This window comes from Lolium rigidum, chromosome 2, assembly GCF_022539505.1.
Source record: "Lolium rigidum isolate FL_2022 chromosome 2, APGP_CSIRO_Lrig_0.1, whole genome shotgun sequence".
NCBI lineage: Eukaryota > Viridiplantae > Streptophyta > Magnoliopsida > Poales > Poaceae > Lolium > Lolium rigidum.
In genome coordinates, this window is record NC_061509.1 from 40,413,816 (window position 1) to 40,435,166 (window position 21,351).

At 45.8% G+C, this 21,351-nt stretch overlaps 2 protein-coding genes across 3 annotated transcripts; both read right to left on the reverse strand.

The window, feature by feature from the left end:
- Nucleotides 1-5,161: 5,161 nt before the first annotated feature.
- On the reverse strand, nucleotides 5,162-9,393 carry LOC124689561. Its single transcript, XM_047223073.1, has 2 exons — nucleotides 8,890-9,393; nucleotides 5,162-6,216 (listed from the first exon to the last, which is right to left on the reverse strand). Exons 1-2 carry the CDS (start codon nucleotides 9,391-9,393, stop codon nucleotides 5,374-5,376), a joined length of 1,347 nt encoding a protein of 448 aa, XP_047079029.1. The 3' UTR covers nucleotides 5,162-5,373.
- A 3,674-nt stretch (nucleotides 9,394-13,067) lies between these two features.
- LOC124691622 lies at nucleotides 13,068-16,141 on the reverse strand. Of its 2 annotated transcripts, XR_006999019.1 has the most exons (3): nucleotides 15,305-16,141; nucleotides 13,330-13,501; nucleotides 13,068-13,094 (listed from the first exon to the last, which is right to left on the reverse strand). XR_006999019.1 is itself a non-coding variant. In XM_047224910.1 (2 exons), the coding sequence occupies exons 1-2, from the start codon at nucleotides 16,137-16,139 to the stop codon at nucleotides 13,494-13,496; spliced, it is 843 nt and encodes a 280-aa protein (XP_047080866.1). In that variant the 5' UTR covers nucleotides 16,140-16,141; the 3' UTR covers nucleotides 13,264-13,493. The 2 variants fall into 2 exon arrangements, 1 of the variants encoding a protein (XP_047080866.1); XM_047224910.1 differs by lacking the exon at nucleotides 13,068-13,094 and having other exon boundaries at nucleotides 13,264-13,501.
- Between the last annotated feature and the right edge of the window lie 5,210 nt (nucleotides 16,142-21,351).

The window sequence follows — 21,351 nt, forward strand, 5'->3', positions numbered from 1 at the left end:
ACTAAAGTACGCTACGTACTCGTTCGAGCAGCCGCGTCAATAGGTGGATTTTCATCCTCGTCACCACTACAATAAAACGGTGACAATATAAGAAACAACACAAACAAAATATCGAGAGCAAACAAAAAAGAGAAGCAATGACTTACGAGCTGACAAGGGCATCCAAGTAAGGGTTGAAAGTTGTCCTTTCTTCAGTAGGAACAACTTCTTCGGCAGGAGATGCGCCGGCTTTAGAGGTGCCAGAATCGGCAACTTCGTCCCTTTTTCTCTTGTTCCTTGGAGAAACAGCGGAGGGAAGGGAGTGTGCCGATTCGCTAGCCTCAGAATCGACTTCTTTTTCAGAGGAAGCCGCAGATTTTTGAAAACCCACGACTTAACTCTCAGGGCGAGAAGTACCCTGGTTGTCGTCGGTGACAACGGTCCGTTCTTCGACATCTCCACCTTCAGGAAGGGGAGGAAGAGGTGACGCAGTTTTATGGCCCTGGACAAGATGGAAAGAGTATCGACATGAATTTGTATCAATAATAGCAGACGAAGAAATGGCAGTACAAAAAGAGAAAAGAAGAGAGTGAATGAACAAGAAGATGGTAAAATAAATTACCTGCGGGAGCGCGTTGGTGGCGTTGTATGGTGTCACACGGCAAGATGATGGGATGGTGTCTTTTTTGCTCAGCGACGAGATCTTCCAGACATGTTTTTCTAAGTCCTTGACCGGTAAATCTATCGACAGGCGATCCACATCCTTGTCGCCAGAATACATCCAAAGGGGGTTTTTGCGAGCTTGCAAAGGCTGCACCCTAATCCTAAGGAAGTACGCGGTGATTTGGACACCCAACAATTCTCGCCACGCGTATTTTGAAGCTCACGGATGCGTGTCATCAGAGCCTCTATCGCCATTTTTTCTTCGTCGGTAGCCTCTGCATCCCAGGACCGGTGGCGACAGATTTTTTCGTTACCATCGAAAGGGGGAATGTTGTGTTCCGCCGAGTCGAGGCTTTCTTCGTGGATATACAACCATTTTTTGCGCCACCCTTGAACTGAGTCAGGGAATTTGACGTCGAAGTATTCGACGTCAGGGCGGACGCATATAACAATGCCACCTATGTTATAGGCAACATTGGGGGAGCCATTGCGGCAGAGAAGAAAGATGCGTTTCCAGAGAGCCCAGTTCGGTTGGACCCCAAGGAAAGACTCGCAAAGAGTGATAAAAATAGAGATGTGCAGGATGGAGTTGGGGGTGAGATGGTGAAGTTGCAATCCATATACAAAGAGCAACCCACGCAGAAAATCGTGAATGGGGGAGGAAAGGCCGCGGATGAGGTGGTCAACGAAACTGACCCGGTACTCGATTGGAGGAGATGGATAGCTGTCCTCGCTGGGGAAGCGCGGCGATTCCTTCTTCTTGCTGATCCCAAGCTTCTTCGGCAAGTTGATGTCTTGGGCGGAGATTTTGGATCTCTCCCACTCGGTGTTCCCCAGATCTTCCGCCGCCATCTTCGACTCTGGAGTGTTGTGCCTAGTGAGCCGCGCGCGCGGTGGCATCAACAATGGTGTAGGAGAAAGATGCGAGCGTGGTTGAGCTCAAGAAGTGATGGGCGCAAGGGAGGATTTTTCGCAGAGGAACGCAGATGTGCGGCGCGAGCGAAAGTGCGAACGGGGGAAGGCGATGACCTTAAGTAGGGGTGCGGCGAATCGACGCACCGTTGGATGGAGAAATTATGAGATGGATGATGTACACGTGGATAAGGGGTAACAACGTAATTTCAATATGAAGGAAAGGAACAGGCGCTACAGTGCGTGCGCCAGGAAAAGTGGAGACGTGTGTCCCCCACTTGCACGACGTGTCAACTTGATAAGGATTTTGGGCCCGCAAGGCAGAGAGAGAGCAGTACTCGCATCTTCCCGATACAGTGATCGTGGCTATCGTCAGTGATGATGTCACCTTGCCAAAAGGAAAAATCTCAGCTATGACGATTAATGAAATTGGCGGCAAACAAAGACTATTGGTAATTTCGAGAAGCCTTTGATCAAATACAAGTTCTTGCTCAAATGCTCGGGGGCTACTTTGGAAAAAATAAAAATTCGAGTATGACAAAATAGAAATGGCGAGAGCCTATGACCAAATGCAAGCATTTGTTCATAGCCTCGGGGGCTACTCCCATCGGTAGCGCTGGTCGCGCACCCGATAGATATGAAAAGTTCGAGAAAGAATGACAATATAGCGACATGATGCATTAAAGTGTTGAGCCTACAACCAAGCACTAGTCCTTGGCTGTAGCCTCGGGGGCTACTCCCATCGGGAACGCTGTTCGCGTGCCCGATGAAATTATAAAAAAAAAGTGAGCATATTTCGAGTTATACAAATAACTCTGCATATACTCCCATCGGGAAGGCAAGATAAGTCATCCGTTGACTCAATAAAATGTGCTATTCCAACAGCCGAAAAAGCACTCGACAATATATTCTCAGAGCGCCAAAGTTGCGAATAATCTCTAAATGCCGCAAATTTTGCGAAGGTAAGACCCCAGATCCGTTCTGAGCGGCGTGGCGCCGTCTCTGACGTCGGTTTGCTACTTTTTTCCGTATCAACAGATACGAATAAAAATCCTAACGGACGCGTTAGGTACCCGATAAAATATGACTGTGACTCGACAGAATGGTAAGACCTTAAGCGGCACCTGTCGAAATTTACACCAGTATTCCGAGATCATGTCCAGGGACGTGATCTTGAAGTAGGTTTTTGCGGATTGCCACTAGAGCAGTTAACTAGTACCTGATCCGTCAGATGAACTAGCCCCAACTACCATCATCCCTGTACAATATATAATTGCATATCCAAAGATATGTGATAAATTCGACAGAGTTATTGAATGATTAAAGTTGGAGATTTTCCCTGATTCTTCGATTCAAGCAAAATCTCGGGGGCTACTGACATAGGCATCCCCAATGGGCCTGCCGAAGATGGTACCCGAGGTTTACTGAAGGCCCATAACTCGAAGAATAAGAAGATTCGGAAGCCCAAGTTATTATTAAGGAAAGCTAGAGTTGTATTAGGAAGTACTACTTGTAATCTTGCGGGACGGGTTGGAAACCCTCCCGGACTCTGTAACTTGTGTATTATGAATCCCTCGACTCCACCTCCTATATAAGGGGGAGTCGAGGGACAAAGAGAGTATCGATTCATTGTTTCACGCAACCCTAGTTTTTACATCGTCGAGTACTTTTCGGCTGAAACCTTCGAGATCTACTTGCCCTCTACTTCCGACTAAAACCCTAGTCTACAATACGTAGGAATTGATAAGTTAATCCCTTGTCAGCGTCGCCCAACCCCTTTACCTTTTTCTAATTCTTGCGTCGGCCTGTAATATGATCGCGCGCCCAGTACTTTGATCGCCGTTAATCTGATCGCGACGACTTCAACCGGAACGATCTCTTTTGAATGCAAACTATTTGAATTCCTCATTGGGGGCGGCCTTTGGGGGACGCGACTGAGGAGCGACGTCCCGCAAACGCAGCATGAACAAAACTCGTCCCCCAAACGCTTAATTCGGCGCGGTTTGGGGATGGTTTGGAGGACTCGACTGGAGATGCTCTTAAACCGCCCGGCGCGCCCATTGAATTTTAGTGCGAGATAAACCGCGCGCACGCCTCCTTCGACCGATCGAATCTTGGCACGCAAGGTCGGTGCTTTTTAAAACATTAAGGTGTGTTATTACCTAACCAGTTATCCTCTAAGAATCTTATCTCTAAACTGTCTTTTTTTTATTATGCGAGAATCTCCGAACTATCCTTAATATTAAACGATCCACAATGGAAGAAATGTTTCTTCGTCGCCATCAGAACATCCCAAAAATGAGAGTCACCCTGTTTCAATAGACGAAGAACAAAACAATTTGAGCATATGTACTTTCTTTTTTGAAAACTTCACCAAACCCCATCTTCGGTGAGTAGCTTAAGAAGTCATTTGCTGCAAATTTATATATGTTTGGCCTCAAGGTCATGAATACCCCCCTTGATTTTTAGGTCTACAAACGACATTCCACCTTGCTAGTGGATATTTCTTTTTCTCACTATCCCTCAAAAGAATCTCGAACGTAAATAATCTACTCTGTGTGAGACTCCTTTAGATAGTTGGAAGAAAAAAAATCATATATGATACCTTATCACTTAGTGCCGAGTTTATGAAAAATAATCTTCCATCAAGAGATAGTAGCTTCCATTTCTAGCTACTAAGCCTTTTTTGCATGCGGTCCTCGACTTGTTTTCATTAGGCATTTGTGGATCCCATGTAATGTATTGGAATACCCAATAGGAACTTGGTCTTACTCGCAACTGAATAGTTCGGTATAAAGAGTGGCATCATCATGTGCCTAAACAATTGGCTCTTGTGAAATTTTATTTTGAGTCCTAAGAGTTGCCCGAACAATGATAAAATTAATTTCAGGTTCTTAGCCTTATCAAGGTCATGTTATGTAAAGTCAACCGTATCATCCCTAATAGACCCCCCCCCCCCATCCACAAGATGCAGAACTATCACTTCATGACTTCAATAGGGTCATTTAGCTTTTGCCGTTCAATCATGACAATTAACAGACCATCCATTATATTACTAAAGTATATGTGATAATGTGTCTGTATCGTATTTTTTTTTTTGGAAGTAATGGTCTCACCGTTGACTTTATAAACACACTACCTCTAGAGGAAATTTAAGGGTTGCTTGTTGTGTGAGTGCACGAACACCAAATCTCGGCAGGCGGTATCATCGACATAAAAATCAAAATGTCTCCCTCTTTTCGGTTAAACATGAAAATCTAACCGACCTGTTTCGTGGCCGCTGCAAAAATTTCCCCCTTCACTTTGACATGTTGCATGGTCTATGTGGCGCCTGCTGCTGCCACTTGGACAACTTTGGCACGCCCACGCAACTACCTTCCTGGTGTCGCTACCAAGCAGTTGTTTTCTGTTGGCTCCACGACTGAAATTTGTCGTTTATTTCTCCGTAGTTAAATCAGATTTGGATAAGATATTTATGTGGCGGTAGATAATATATCTAGCTACCATGGTGCTCGATTAATTCGCTCAAGCATACATATTTTAGTAAAAGTTAGGAGAGCACATTGATATTGTAAATCATGGCAGCCTTGGTAGCACACTAAATAACTTTTCAAATTTTTGTTTTATCTGTCCCTTTGGAATGCTAAAAATTCCATGTAGGTTAATTTCTCCAAAATCCTGGCGTGTTACATACAGAAGGACCCAACTATGCCAATCCTATCTCCCATATATTACATATCATTGATTGGTCACTAACACTTGTGTATAAAATTTGTACAAAGTTTGCCAAGTGACAAAGAAATTATCAAGGGTGTTGGACTAACTACTTGTCTCTTTTGAAGACGAAGAGAAAGGGCCGGATCGGCGGCTCGCTGATGCCGTTGTCGAGCTGCCGAGACCGAGGCGGCATATCTCGTCAGAGCTTGGCACATCCCAGTGCTCCGTCCGTGCCCGAAGCGCCTCCATCTCTATCTTGCACTCCTCAATCCCCATCCTCGCAATCCTCAACCGCTCTTCCGCTGCCTCCTTGCCAGCAGCATGGTCGAACACCTCCTCCCACCCGTCCTCCCATGGTCCGCTCGCGTCACACAACTCCAATGTCCCGTTCCGCCACTCCGTCCAGCTCCACGCGTGTTCCAGCTGCTCAACTGCGCACCCCTCGCTGCAGGCCACAGGACGACGGCATGGTCGACACTTGGCCCCGCTGAGCGGGCCAGGGCTCCCGAGCGACGCCACGGGCACACCATAGCCCGTCGGCGGGTATGCATACTTCCGATCGCTGAGCACGCAGAAGGGCATCCTCCTCTCCCGCGCTGCCACCTCGGACACCTCTAGCTGCGCCATGAAGGCCGCCTCTGAATTGAGGTCCGTGTACCCGGCCTCGCCTAGCCGGGGTAGCATGGAGAGGCGGGATAACGCGACCTTTGAGGCGGCACGGGTCCCGACACCGAGTCGATCGTTGAGGCCGCTGAACGCGGAGCCCTCTGGGACTACGTAGACACCATCGGAGCGTGGGAAGGCATCATCCGCAGAGAGTGGCGCGGTCCAGAAGCCGTCGACACGTGTTCGGAGGATCCAGGCGTAGGTGAAGTTGCCTCGAGATTCCCTCTCCCGAATCAAGTCCAAGCATCCCTCCACCAGGTGGAAGTACTGGAGAAGACCCTGCGTACATAGTTGCAAATGGCCAGCAAGGTTAGAAGTAGTATAAATCAAGTTAATTAAGAGAGATTAGAAGTGACATGCATGTGCAGAGCCTACAAGATTATTATTAGTTTTAGTTGGTCAAATGGTTTTGGAGTAGTATGCAAGGATCGGAGTCTTCTTCCCAAATGCATGTGCAGGTCAGATGATGTTCAAAACCCAAGGTAGTATTAGCATTTAGCAGGGACTGTACTGGCAACCCAGCAAAGTAGTATCAACTGATCATACACTAAACCATGTGCATTGTTCACGCGACTATCACACATCTGTCAATTATTGAGTATATTCTACGGTTGGGGGAATGCATGTGCTGCAAGAAGTATATACGTTGATCTGAAACCAGTCTCTGGATCGATTGACAGATGTTTGATAAATTAGTGCCACTACTCTCTCCTCCTTATTACACTGATTAAAAATGGCCAATTGGTTCGCTTTGTCGTTTCCAGTGATTAATCAAGCTAGAGTGTGTAGAACAAGCGACCGGCCGAAGCCGGATGAAACAACAGGCAAAACGGCAAACGTCGGATTTGCTCTCACCTGTGGTGATTGGTGTCTTGCTCTTGCCTCCAATCGAAAAATAATTATTAATGGTACCATATTATCCAACACATAAATCTTTTTGGTGGTTGTTGGACACATGGATGCAGAATTCGAAAGACGGCAACAAGATAAAGAAGACGGGAAAGGGGATTATTGGATAGGAGCTTTTGTGAAGGGAGACGATGATCGACTTTTTGGGGGACCTTTTCTCTTTTTCTTAGAAAAGCTTGGCGATGTTATAGTAGTACAATATACCGTCATCGTGCACTCTGGTATAGTAGAGAAGTCCATGCATGCATGATGCATGCACGTTCTTGGTCGATCGATCACACTTCGCGGCATGTTTTGAGGAAATTTTAAATTCAATTTTTTTTTTTGAGTTTTTCCATGGTACGTACGGGAATCCCGAGCTCCCTCGAAGGAAAAAAAAAGTAGGGAGCCAAAACCTTGCATCATCCATGGCATGCCATCTTGACTTGTCCCTAGCTTGTTGTGAGACAAGGATACCACTTTTCCTGGTGCTACTCCCTCTGTTTCATAATTCTTGAACTAAAACAATGAAAAGAACTAAAATGGGTGAGCATCTATTTAGATACACGCATATATATGCCACCTGGCCGATTGAGGTAGGCAGTTGCATTACGTACGTATTATACTGCTCATAGTGGGAGTAACATAGGTAGTAACATCACACATCTCAAGGCATTTTGGTGACATGGCATACTAATAAATGAAGAAAGAGAGTGAGGTGGTAACTAGCTATGTTACCATAACATCACACATCTCAAGACAATATGAGTCTACAACATAATTAATGACACATTGCATGACACCACATCTAAGTTACTACCCACTATGAAGGTAGTAACTTAGACTAGTAACATGATATATGTTACTAGTCTAAATTACTCTCCACTATGAGCAGCCTTAGTAATACAGTTCAATTGACTTTTGACCGTGTGGACGGTTTGCATGACGACCGCGCGCAGCCGCCAACTGCGCCACATACTACCTATACAAATCAAATTAATACTATCTCTTTCTTCCCTCGAAACAGAATCAAAATCGTACGTTACCACCGAATATTTTCTGTATTTGACAGGGCCTAATAGATTAGGTGATCGACCTGTGTGTGAGACGGGTGCTGCCACTTGGAACAAGTTGGCATGCAGGCGTCGCTACCTATACCTAGGCTAAAGTAGACGTGTCCAGTTTGTTCGCTTGCCCTGCTCGATCTCTCTCCATCGGAATTCAATCAAGTTGGTCCAGTGTGATCTTGATCGAACTATATCTACGAAAATACGTTCTCATCCGTAGAACAAGTCGACCAAAGTTTCAGATCCTCATGTCAAGCCAGCCGCCGGTTAGAGACGTTTGGTCGATAACGATCGTTTTGTGGGGGCTCGCTGTCAGTTTTTCAGGCAGGGTAGGCAGGCAGGCGCGTAGGACCTCTACCTTTTTCCTCTCCAGCAGGCCACGGGTTTCAGTGCTGATGTAACGCGCGCGCGAACGTCGGTTTCGAGTTCGCAATGCAAGGACGACGAAAAGATGCAGATGGATGGTAACCCATCTTCTATCTGAAGCAACAAATCCGCAATTAAGTAGGTGTCTATCTGCAAGACGCTATGTACCAGATCGTGCCATCTTCTTTAATTAGGCCGGCAATCTGCAGTTTGTTGGACTCTAAATAAGAAACGAATCAAATCAAAGAGTGTTTAAAACCGTCCCGCGCGCCTCCTGGATTGATTTTACTGCGAGAGAAACCGCCTCCGTTACGATCCGGGTCCCAATTAAGCGAGGCGTGCAACAAAGCTACTATACGCAAAAAGGTTCTGATCTTTATTTATGTGTTTGCTTCGGAAAGGGGGCTGGCTGTCGGGCTGATTGATGGACCGATCGAATCTTCGCACGCAAGATCCGTCGATTTTGTTTAAAATAATGAGGTTTGTTTAACAAGGAAGAAGATTCCATGGATGCAATGCGCGGCAAGCAAGAGCAGGGATGCATGGAGAGACGAAGCAAGCAATCCAAAGTTCCAAACTAGAGGCAAGCAAGGAACAACGTGGTGCTACCGTGGTGGTAGAGGTTACGTACCTGGATGCCGTTGGGGGAGTTGGCGGCGGTGAGGACGCGCGCGCGCTCGGGGGTCTCCTCCACGGGCTCCGGCCGGAACACCCTGACGGCGGCCAGCGTGGTGGTGTCCGCGACGGCGCGCGCGAGGAGGGAGAACTTGTACGCGTCGGCGTCGAGCGGGCTGTGCAGGAACACGTCCACGCCGGTGTTGTCGTCGCCGAGGCTGTTGAGGAGGTGGCGCGCGATGGAGGGGCCGGTGAGCTCGAACCGCCGCGCGCCGCCCACCAGGCACACCGCCACGCGCTTTGAAGGAGGAGGAGGAGAGCGAGCCGGCGGTTGCTGGAGTGGCAGGCGCGGCGGGAACTGCAGGGCGGGGAGGCGGAGGGCGGAGGGGAAGGAGAGCGCGGCGGCGAGGAAGAGCAGCAGCGGCGCCACCACGGCGGCCAGGCGGCGGCGCTGGGACTGCGACGCGCGCGGGGAGGCCGGGTGGTGGTGGTACTCGGCGGCCGTGCCTGCCGGCTTCATGACGCCGGGCGATCGAGCAGCTGGCTAGCTAGCAGGAGCACTATGCGGTCGGTGTCCTGTACGTCTAGCAGGCAGCTAGGTAGGATCATGGAGCCCGTCGTCGCGGTGGGCGGTGGGTGGAGCGTGCGTTGGTGAAGGGTCTCGTCTCTCGTCTCGACGATCGGTGTGGTCGCGAGATCGGAAGCCGGGGACGAGCGGGAGGGTGGCGTGACCCAACTCCAAACTCCTTTTGAGTGGGTCGTGCGTGCTCCGGGGCCGTTTGGTGCTTCGCTTCCACGACGATATACCTCCTCGTGGTCTCGCGCGCGCGCGCAACTTCCTACTGCTGCCACGTTGTTTATTTTTCCCTAACTTCCTACCACACGTCTATCTATTTGTTTACGGAAAAAACTTTTACTACCTCCGTTTCAAGGAATAAGGCGCCCTTGTTTTACGTGTTCTTCGTTTGACCAAGAATAACTTGAAATAGATAAACATTATTTGTATGAAATTAGTATCATTAAAAAGTAATTTTCAATACGAAGCTAACGATACTAATTACATATAATATAATCAAGATTTTGTTCCTCAACTTTTATGGTCAAAGTTCGTCTTGAAATACGTGTGCGCCTTATTCCTTGAAACGGAGGTAGTATATGTTAAGAATTAGGACTACTTACTTACTGTTATAAGTTTGTGTTTACTACGTACGTTAATTACCCAGGGAAGGAATTGAGTTATAGAGATTTTATACGCTTAAAAAGAAGGTGCGATAATATTCTCGATCCATATGTCCTCTCAACAGAAAAAATCTTCAGATGTTTCTAATAGACTGCTGCACTGCCAAAAAAAAAATATATAACGCATCGATGCAATGTTAGCTATATGCTCCCAGGATTTTCATAACGATTTCGCCATCTTACTTTTGAGAAAAATAAAATAAACATCGCATACACATCCTTTTCATGTACGACTACAAGCCTTCGGAGATCCACAAATTTGCCACCTCTCCCTCGTGGTCGTCGATATGGACACTAGAGCAGGGTTTTTTTATCCTCCGTAACAAAAAATGCCCGTTGAGACATGAGTAAACTATGTTTTCGGAAATACAAACCAAAAAATTGTCAAAAGATTTACAGATTAATCAAAAAATTATTTAAATACCAGTAAATTTCATCTGGCATTACAATTTTCTAGAAACTGGTGAAACCGTTTTTTCGGCAATAAAAATTCAAATATCTTGGCCAAGAAGAAAATAGCCTAAACTCTAGTACGCGCTTACGTGCCTCCCTTATTTTAATTGAACTTGGAAAACGAATTGTACAATATCGTGGATCCTTATATTATATAGTTCGCAGAGTTCAGAAATAGACAGTAAATTTGTGGATGTTTATAGCAAGAAACAGAGGAATAATTGGCTAGCAAGCAAGGGGCCGATGTCTCTCCATTCCAATGAATAGGACTGGCACACATTTCCGAAAGAAAACTTTGTATCAATAGAAAATGCTTTTCAGTATGAATCTATAACAATATCAAGTATGGACATGGTGTTTTGACCCATGGGTCTAACTGCACCTATTAAGAAAACTAAATTATACTGGAAAATTGAAAAAGATATCCTGGATGTACATTTGGACACTCTATGTTCACTCACAAAAGTTTGTGGAAAAAAGACATTTTGTGTGGGCTACGTAAAAAACATAAAAACATGTCACGTGAAAAGCTATTTTCAATGACCAAAAATTGTCTTTTTTTGCATAGCTCATAAAAAATATCATTTCTTTGCGAAACTTAGTGTGTGAGCATTTTGAAATGTATATTTTAGACAAAGGGTGCATCTACACCTATGAGTCAAAGAGGATTTCCCTATCAAGTAGTACTACCTCCGTTTCAAGGAATAAGACGTACACGTATTCAAAGATGAACTTTGATCATAAAAATTAAGCAACAAAATTTTAATTATATTATTTGTACTTAGTATCGTTGGATTCGTATTGAAAAGCACTTTTTAATGATATTAATTTCATACAAACAATTTTTTATCTATTTGAAGTAATATTTGGTCAAAAAAAGCACGCATATTCCTTGAAACGGAGGTAGTATGTACTATATTATAGAACAGAAATTCAATTTGGCTCCCGGGTGCATATGCTCCCTCTACTAGAAAATTATATTTTTAAATATCGAAACATTTTGACAAAAAATTCTACATGTACATCTCCCACAATATATGTGCGTTCGTCAAGTTTCGCAACGAACCAATATTTTTTGTGGTCTATGTAAAAAAGAGAAAAAAAAATTGAAAGCCTTATGTTTAGCATTGAATTTTGTCTTTTTTACACAGGCCACACGACAAGTCAATTTTTCATGCAATGAATTTGTAAGAGCGTAGCACGTGAAGATGTACGTGGTAATTTTTAGTTTCAATTTAAAAAAAATCAAAATATGTATAGCATGCATTCAAAAATAAAGGGAGCATATGCTCCCATGTGCCAAAACACCACTCTCATTATAGAGATATTATTAAGTATGTACTATGTTATTGAGATATTGTTGCTCATTTCTTTTGATCAAAGTTCATCTTTAAAAGCATGTGTGTCTTATTCATTGGAACATAGGTACATCTTTCTCCTCCCCTCATCCCATAAAGAGTTTACATCCATCATTTTTGGAATGCAAACTTTATTAAGTTTCTCTTCACACTACAAAGAAAAACACTATTATGCCATTAAATCAGCATCCGTAGATTCATAATGAAATAGACCATATAACTATTTGCTACTCCATCTCCCACTTAATATGGGTCGGATGGAGTATTCGATTTCATAAATATTAATACTTCCTCCGATTCGTATTAATTGACTCAACTTTGTTTAGACCTAGTTGTATGGGGTCAACAAAAACGTCTAAATACATCCGTATTTACCCAAAGATGAGTCAATTAATTTGAACCAAAAGAAGTATTTTTTTTATATGTAACTGAGTCACTTTTCAACAAAGCTCGAAGTACAATCTTTGGGGAACGGAGGGAGTAGATAAGAGAGAGGGGAGAGGCGTTGCAACATGAAGGTACTTTGTCAACCGCCTGGTTAATTACCCTTGCCTCTCTGCCTGAGGAAGGCTGCTTCTGCACCGGCCAGCCGGCCCGGCATCATCTGAGACAGATAATGACTCGGTCCACATGCAGACACGGTGGTCTATATACACGTCTACACTAAGCTCAAAAAAAAAATATACACGTCTACACAAAGCTCGACCTACTAGAAACTCGAGCCGCAACTGGTCTGTACGTAGACAGAGGAACATGGACGTGGTCCGAGGCTAATCCGCAACAAGGCTTATGTTATTCAGAACAATTCAAAAGCATCCTCTATCGAGCAGCACATCTGACCGTAATAGAGAGGTTTAAGCTGTTCCTTATTTTTGCAATGGAAGAAAGGGCTCAGTTACTTCAGTATGCAAACCTTAGTCTCTTCAGTATGCAAATCTTAGCTGTTAACCGCTAAGCATTACTGAACATAACAGAATCAAAACATATACTGTGAGAAGAAGCACATCCAGACACAAAGATGCCAGCAAACGTCGTCAGACAGGCAAGCTTGCTTCAACGAGCTTGGTTGGAAATCATTAAGCAAATGTACCGCAAGCTAAGTACAAATCAACCGAACTAAGTCACTATGTCCTCATCATTCTTCACCGTGTCAGACATTAGATAATACTACCTCCATTTCAAGGAATAAGGCGTCCTCGTTTTACGTGTTTTTTATTTGACCAAGAATTACTTCAAATATATAAAGATTTTTTGAGTGAAATTAGCATCATTAGAAAGTACTTTTCAATACGAATCCAACGGTGCTAATTACATATAATATAATCAAGATTTTGTTGTTCAATTTTTATGGTCAAAGTTCGTCTTGGAATACGCGTGCGCCTTATTCCTTGAAACGGAGGTAGTACAGGGAAGTTGCCAAGATTAAATGATTAACTCCTACAAGTGCAATTTCCAGTTGACCAGCAGACGCTATTCAGATGGTTGACCTGGCTCCACGTGAAGTTATTCAGAACGGAAGAGCCCAGAGCAAACAAGTCCATTCCTACACCTCAGCAACTGGAGAAAAATACTAGATACCTGTGTAGCAACGATGTCATTAGTCCAACCAATTTGACTGTTCAATCATGCAAAAATCATTGAAGTTATACAATTGAACAAAAAATTATGATTCAGACAGTAAACAATAGCGTGACCATTGGGGAAACTGCACTAAAATATACAATGTTGAATCAAGTTCAGCATTATTGGGAAAACCCAACAATAGAAGAAAAAAAAATGTGATCGGAAATTTAGTCTAGTGGCACAATTCCAACTTTTACTGTACACATTCTCTAGTATCTTGCCATCAGGCCTCCGCAGATGCTAAGAGACAGTGGTTCAAATAACCCCACGTAGAGGTAAAATGCTGATCCACATCTAGCTTACAAAATCATTAGAAGTATTATTTACTATCATAGACATGTGAGAGGTTCATGGAGTAGAAAATAAAAACTTCAGGTTTCTAGCTCATATCCATATTTCTATAAATATACGAGGTAGCTAGTCACTCAAAATCGAATTTAATCAAACTCAACCTCAAAAAGGGATCATATATACATCATCTTATTAACTAAAACTTCCTTAGTTCCTTCACTACAAAATAGATGCCATTTTTTAAAACTGCATTGGTTCTAATGATAATATGTTAGTGCAAATAAAAGGTTCTAATTCGTGATTAGCACAGTTTTTATGATGAATCTAGTCTTGTCACTTCGATCATGTCTTCAGTATCATGTATTAAACATTTATGGTGGACAAATTGAGAAAATTAGACTGCACACAAAGCATACATGTAGCTTAGAGTAAACAAAATTATACTAGCGACTAATGGCCAATTACAGATACAGGCTAGACAAACTATTCTCAATTAAGTATATGAAAAATTAGTATTGGCTAATTGGAAGAGAGAGTTATCTAGAGTAATTCTCAAGCTTGTTTCCTGCAATATCTAATACAAGTAAAATAAAACATGCTCATACTAATAAGCCTAGCAACATAGGTGATCATGACTAGCCAAATTTAATGAATACAGCCTGAAAATGCAAATGAACTAAATATGTTTTTGGAACAAATTGACTTGGCACTCACATCAGGACTTCCCTAAAAGTGATAATATGAAGTTATGAACAACTGTTTTCTATATATTAAACCAAGTCATTGTTCCAGATTTAGGATTATTAGCAAGATCACAAGAAGTAGAATACTAAAAACTAGCGTTAAGCTTCCCAAATGTACATGTTGAACTATATATTTAACATTTTAATTGGTCCAGGCTAATTTTCCATGTAAGTTGTCTCCACCTTTTATGTATCACATGTTGAGAAGAAAAAAGCACTGCTGCACTAAACTGATAAAGAGAGTTCGACTACCTAACTTGAACCATCTTGTCCGATGGTAATGATAATGATAATAATAATAATAATAATAATAATAATAATAATAATAATAATAATAATAATAATAATGTGAGAATATTAAAAACAACTTCAGTACATATTTCTTGGCAAACGAGGTACCCCCATCCCTGCTTCAATCACAAAAGCCACAATACAGTGGGATGATGACAGCCAATAAACTGGATATAGAGGCAGAAATTGCAACACAAATTAAACTAGATACCGGTAAAACAAAAAAAATTCCAGATCATAACCATTGTATAAAACTCCACTACATAGTAACAGGACAGAATTCAGAATTCTACAGAACAGCATGCTGAGCAGCAAAAGAAGTAATTACTACGGTCATACTTGAAATTATTAGCTTAACAGACAAGAATGTGAACGGCATTCTGTAAAATAAATCTGATTTTTTACTATTTGCAGTGTAAAGGTATGCTGTTACCTGCAGCGTAGACAGTTTCAAATGGATGATAGAAAAACGCCGCTCTGGATTCGGAACATTTCTTGAACTGCAAAGACTCAAGCTGGACCATGAATAGGCCCATATCTGTAGAGAGGAACACCACATTATTGCACTCAGCTAAACCTGCAATCGCTGGGAACTCTCTCTGCTCCTCTGAATTGAGGGAAAGTAGCTTGTCCAGTTTTACAGTTCTTCCCAACCCCCATGAAGCAACACCATGACAATCAGTATTCATCTTCCATAATTGGGCAGTAAAACCAGTCAAGAAGAGTAAGCCGAGCCCACCACCCTCTGCCGGCATAACCATGAAGTTCCAAGTTTTGCAAAGGGCAATCTCCACCGGCAGATGTATCAGAGCTAGGCTCTGCCTACCCAAATCAAGCTCGAGAATTGCACGCGGAGTCCCAGCAAACATCCAGTAAACGGAATCCCCAACCAGCACAGAGGTCCTGCCCATCAATGGCATATACATGAAATCCTCGTATGGAAGGAGTGTTGATATAAGATCACTCCATACGCCGGTCTCTGACGAGTAAATGCAGGCGAACACTTGTTGTTTGTCTGAGCCTTCCAATACCACCTGGAAATGGTAGGCGTCTCCAGCACGGCGAAGCACCGTCCCCTGGATCGGGATTATGCTCGTGTCAAACCCCGGGGGAACGGCAAGCCTGTGCTGGTCGCCGGCGACCGGGTCCCACACCAGGACCTGTTTCAGCTTCTGCTGGAGCACTAGCATGAGGCCATGGCGACATCCGAGGATCTTGGAGTGGAAGTGAGCGCCCGGCAGGATGGAGAAGCCGACGTCCGGCGGCATGGAGAAGCGGCCGGGCGGGACGCGGTTGGGGGGCTCCATGGTAGGTTGGAAGGCGATTCCGCGAGCACCTTGACTGAAGAAGCCGAGGAGGGGAGGAGGGCTCCGGCGGTGGTGGCGGCGGAAACAGCGGACGAAGCCGGGGTCGGAGACGAGGCTGCGCCAGCGCTTGCAGACTGCGGAGGCGCGCGGGAGGGAGGACGGCTCCGGAGGGAGGCGGAGGAGGATCTCGAAGAGCAGGTTGTCGTATTCCAGCGGCGGCGGCGCCGCCGCCACCGGCAAGCGAGGGCATTCGCGGAGCATGCTCATCTCGCTGTAGGACTGATCAGGGCCGGACTCAACGTTGCCAGTGAGAAACCTATGCTTGGCAAATATGGAAAGCCCACGAGGCTGAGGCCCAGCCCACAATAGCCGGCCGTCTATCCCAACTGCCGATCTGCTAGAACACCCCAACATGACTAGGACATCTAGGGCTCGTTTGGTAGCCTGCAGGCCTCTTTATTGCATGGGCTGAGAAATAAAATGTGTCGTTTGGTTGACTGAAGTCGTCCGCATTGTTGCATGAACCGAGTTTTAAAGCACCTCCGGGACAGGTCCTGGAGGAACGGCTGAAATGGCAGTTTTTTGTGGAGCCTCGCCCGTTGTCATGAGAGAGCTACGCGTGGGAAAGAAAGACGGAAACGCCGCGTCCCTTCGGGGAAACGCGGCATAACCAGCCAAACAAACCGGCCAACTCCAATAGAAAGCATTTATCTGGCTAGGTTGTGAGCCTCAAAGCTCCGTATCTTCCCATTATGCCTTCCAGGATATCATCCACCAACGGACTGAGATCCAGTGCCTCGCTTAAGGCAAGGCACAACGCGCCTTGAGGCATAGCATCCACCGTATATTAGCATCCAACGGACAGCATCTGTTCCAAGCCAAGCAACAACAGTTAACGCTAATTTTAGTCCTTCGTTCTCACCCGCGCGCAGGGGAAACAGAGTACGCGGACGTTCCCTGACCTCCGACGCCGCCGCTGCGGGAAAGGGAGGAGAGCTGCGCCAGCTGTACCTCCACACGGGCTTCGTCAGCATGCACCTGCAACACAGCCGCGACGGCTCCCTCCGCCCACCTCTAGCCGTTACTCCGATAGGTCGCTCCGCCTCCATCGACGGCCCTTGTCGCGCACGCTTCTGCTCGCTCTGACGGCCCCGTCCTCAGTAGAGACATCATCCTTAGCGGCTTGTAGCCATGAGCAAGCAACGATTGGCATCAAATTTTATTCAGTGAAGAAGCACACAGTTCGGTTCGTCCCAGTTCAGCAGCTAAAAAAGCACTCTAGTCACAAGTAAAACTGCATTTTGGTTCAGAAAAAATAGCAGCAGATTTGCAAATCAACAATAATACAACAACAGATTGAACAAGCAGAACCTGAGCCGTATTACAATGACAGATTGAACAAGCTCAACACTTCTTTGGATTCAAAAAATTGAAATTTCGAATCATCTAGCATCGAAATATATGTTTTTACATAGTCATTTAAGTAGTACATAGATTTCACCATTTTACATAGTCATTGAGAGCAGCCGGAGTGGACGGTGCCGTCGAAGCGGGGCGGAGGGGCGCTTGTCGAAGTGGGGGGCGATGGGGAAGCGCACGGCACCGCCGGAGTGGGGCGGAGATGCTTGTCGGAGTGGGGGGCGATGGTGAGAGTGAAGAGGTGAGTGAGACGAAGGAGAGGGGGGCGTTGAGGGGACTGAGATCCAGTGCCTCGGAAGCCTGCCAAATTTCCTTTTGGTGAGAACGAAGGACTAAAATTAGCGTTAACTGCTGTTGCTTGGCTTGGAACAGATGCTGTCCGTTGGATGCTAATATACGGTGGATGCTATGCCTCAAGGCGCGTTGTGCCTTGCCTTAAGCGAGGCACTGGATCTCAGTCCGTTGGTGGATGATATCCTGGAAGGCATAATGGGAAGATACGGAGCTTTGAGGCTCACAACCTAACCAGATAAATGCTTTCTATTGGAGTTGGCCGGTTTGTTTGGCTGGACACTCCCCATGATGTAAACATTCTTACAAAGCAATAAAATCTAGTAGGTTGTCTAAGAAAAACGCGGCTCGTGACTTCTCATCAGTGGCTGAATACGGCGGCGGTGTATAGCTTTTTCGGTTCCCACTGAGCAAAACTTAATCTGTAGTACCGTATTTAAGCATGAATGTGCATAATTTAATAAAGCTAAGTACAAATCAACCGAGCAAAGTCACCGTATCCTCACCATTCTTCACCATACCGGTTGGCTAATTCTGTCAAGAAATTAGATAATACGGGAAGTTGCCAAGATAAAATGATTAAGCTGCTACAAGTCCGATTTCCGATTGACCGGCGCAAGCTATTCAGATTATCGACCTCCACATGAAGTTATTCAAAATGGAAGAACCCACGGCAAGTCGATTCCTACACTCCAGCAACCGGAACAAAATTCTTGATACCGAGCGATAATATCATTAGTCAAACCAATTTGACTCTCTAATCATGGAAAAACCATTGAAGTTACATAATATGATTCAAACAGTACGCAGTAGCTTCACCATTGTGGAAACTGCACCTAAAAGTCCAAAGAAGGATCAACTCAAACATTATTGAGATTTTTTTTTAAAACGGAGGCAAAAGCTTTGCCTTGAGAAAGTGCACAATTTTTAGGAGAAAACCGGGCGAAAACCATACAACAAGATACCACGGGGCCAGCCGGCCAGGCCCCGCGCCATGCCACAAGGGCAAGCCCACTCAAACCCACTACTGATACAAGCAGACGACACACTCGCCAAGACCAGCTTGCCATCCAACCAAGCCGGAGAGAAGACGCCGTGCCTACTATGGAAGGAGCAGACACGGGACACTCCAACATAGCTGAAGAAGACGAACCTCTTAGCTACGCCAAAATGACGTTGTCGCCCTCGCGACACAAAGTCGATGTCCTCAACACTATCAAGCTGACGAACATTTGGAACCGCCGCTCCGACATACCGCTGCTCCGTCACGCCCTGCGCGTCCACCAAGACCACCTCCTTTTGGGGCCGCCCCGACATACCACCGCTCGCTCTCAAGCTGCAACGCCGCATGAACCGTCCACCCGCAACCCAAGCTGCACAGGGCAAACGACCACAGACCACGGGCATCACACCAACTCCTTCGGGGCCGCCGCCCCGACATAACGTCCGACCGTCCCCACTATGACGCTTCCGGCCGAGCCGACTGCCCTTCCGCCCACACAGCCATGGTCGCCACCCCAGTCGTGGAAAGCCGCATCCCAGCACCATAGAGATGTTGCCGCACCACCTTCCGGGGCCACCGCCCCGGCTCACAACCACCTACCCGAGGCCACCGCCTCGACATCCTCTAACCCGTCCGGCATGGCAACTTAGCACGACAAGCAAAACCACCACCGCCGAGAGAAGGTCAAGCGCTCCAAGGTTGGGGGAAGGCTTCCCCAATATAGTAGGTACTAATCTGGTTAGCTTTTCCTGATAGGTTTTTCACTTGCTATATCGCATAAACTGGCCAACCAATCTCAATTAGTTGAGCTAGCCTTGCCTGATAAGTACTAATCGGGGAACACTACCCGACAGTGTATTATTCTTAAACAAATCAAAATTGAGTATTATTTTTTAAAATAAAGAAAAAAATATTTTAAAAAATCGCCAATGTAGATGGGACTTAGCGCTATATCGAGTACTGTTAGTTATTCTGGGCTTCGCCCCGGCCTCATGGGCTTCCGTTAGTGTTTTGAACCCGTGGGCTTGTCACTGGCAGCGTGATAAGGTGGTATTGGCAGGGTCATGTTGGGCCAACCTGCAACCTCCTGGGAGCAAGATGAGCCTCGTCTGCCCCTGCTCCACCTTGCCGGCGGCGGCGCCGCCGCTAGAAGATGACGACCTGCTCTCTGAGATCCTCATCCGCCTCCCTCCGCAACCATCCTCCCTCCCGCGTGTCTCCGCCGTCTGCAAGCGCTGGTGCGGCCTCGTCTCCGACCCTGGCTTCGTCCGCCGTTTCCGGCGCCACAACCCACCTCCCCTCCTCGGCTTCTTCGGCCAAGGTTTTGACGGCATCGACTTCCAACCTACCATGGATCCCCCCAACTGCATCCCGTCCGGCCGCTTCTCCATGCTGTCGGACGGCCGCTTCCGCCCCAAGCTCCTCGGATGCCGCCATGGCCTCGTACTGGTGCTCGACGAGAAACTGAAATAGGTGGTGGTATGGGACCCGTTCTCCGGCGACCGGCACAGCCTTGCCGTTCCCTCGAGGTTCGACGCTAGCATAGCCCCGATCGGGGGGACGGTGCTTCGCCCTGCTGGAGACGCCCACCACTTCCAGGTGGTATTGGCACGCTCAGGCAAGATACAACAACATACACAAGCGTTCGCCTGCATTTACTCGTCGGAGACCAGCGTATGGAGTGATGTCATCTCAACGCTGCTACCATCCATGGATTACAGGCCCTTCATGTTTTCTTCAACCATGCCCGCTGTGCTGGCTGGGAATTCCGTTTACTGGACGCTTACCGGGATTTCACCTGTAATTCTTCAGTTTGATTTGCATAGGCGGAGCCTAGCTGTAATACATCTGCCAGCGGATACATTTGCACCTAGCAAGCCTCTGCAATTCATGGCTATGCAGGCAGATGGTGGTGGGCTCGGCTTACTCTTCCTGTCTGGTTTGACCGCCCAATTATGGAAGAGGAATACTGATTCTGATGGTGCCGCTTCGTGGGTGTTGGGAAGAACTATTGAACTGGAAGAGCTACTTTCCCTGAATCCAGAGGTGCACAAACATTCCCTAGTGATTACAGGGTTTGCCGAGTACAATAATGTGGTGTTCCTCTATACACTTATGGGCCTTTTCATGCTCCAGCTTGAGTCCTTGCAGTTCAAGAAATGTTCCGAACCCAGCATGTTGTCTTGCTACCACCCATTCGAAGGTGTATATGCTGCAGGTAAATAGCATATCTTTACACTGCGGGTATGAAAAAATCAGATCACTTTTGGATATTTGGTTCATTGAATGAATGACATTCACATCCTTACTTCTTTGCTGCTAGAGATGTTCTTCTGTAGTATTCTGTCTGGTCACTAATGTAGTGATGTTTTATGGAAACATCTTTTTTTACCGCTATCTAGTTTTATTGGCTGTCATCATCCCACTGTATTGTAGGTTTTGGGATTGAAGCAGGGAGGA

What these genes read in the sequence shown, in the direction of transcription:
- LOC124689561 (XM_047223073.1), bottom strand. Translation starts at nt 9,393, where the DNA reads ATGAAGCCGGCAGGCACGGCCGCCGAGTACCACCACCACCCGGCCTCC. An exon ending in ACTCCCCCAACGGCATCCAG is followed by an intron (nt 6,217 to 8,889) that starts GTACGTAACCTC and finishes CTATGTACGCAG; the next exon opens with GGTCTTCTCCAGTACTTCCA.
- LOC124691622 (XM_047224910.1), bottom strand. Translation starts at nt 16,139, where the DNA reads ATGCCGCCGGACGTCGGCTTCTCCATCCTGCCGGGCGCTCACTTCCAC.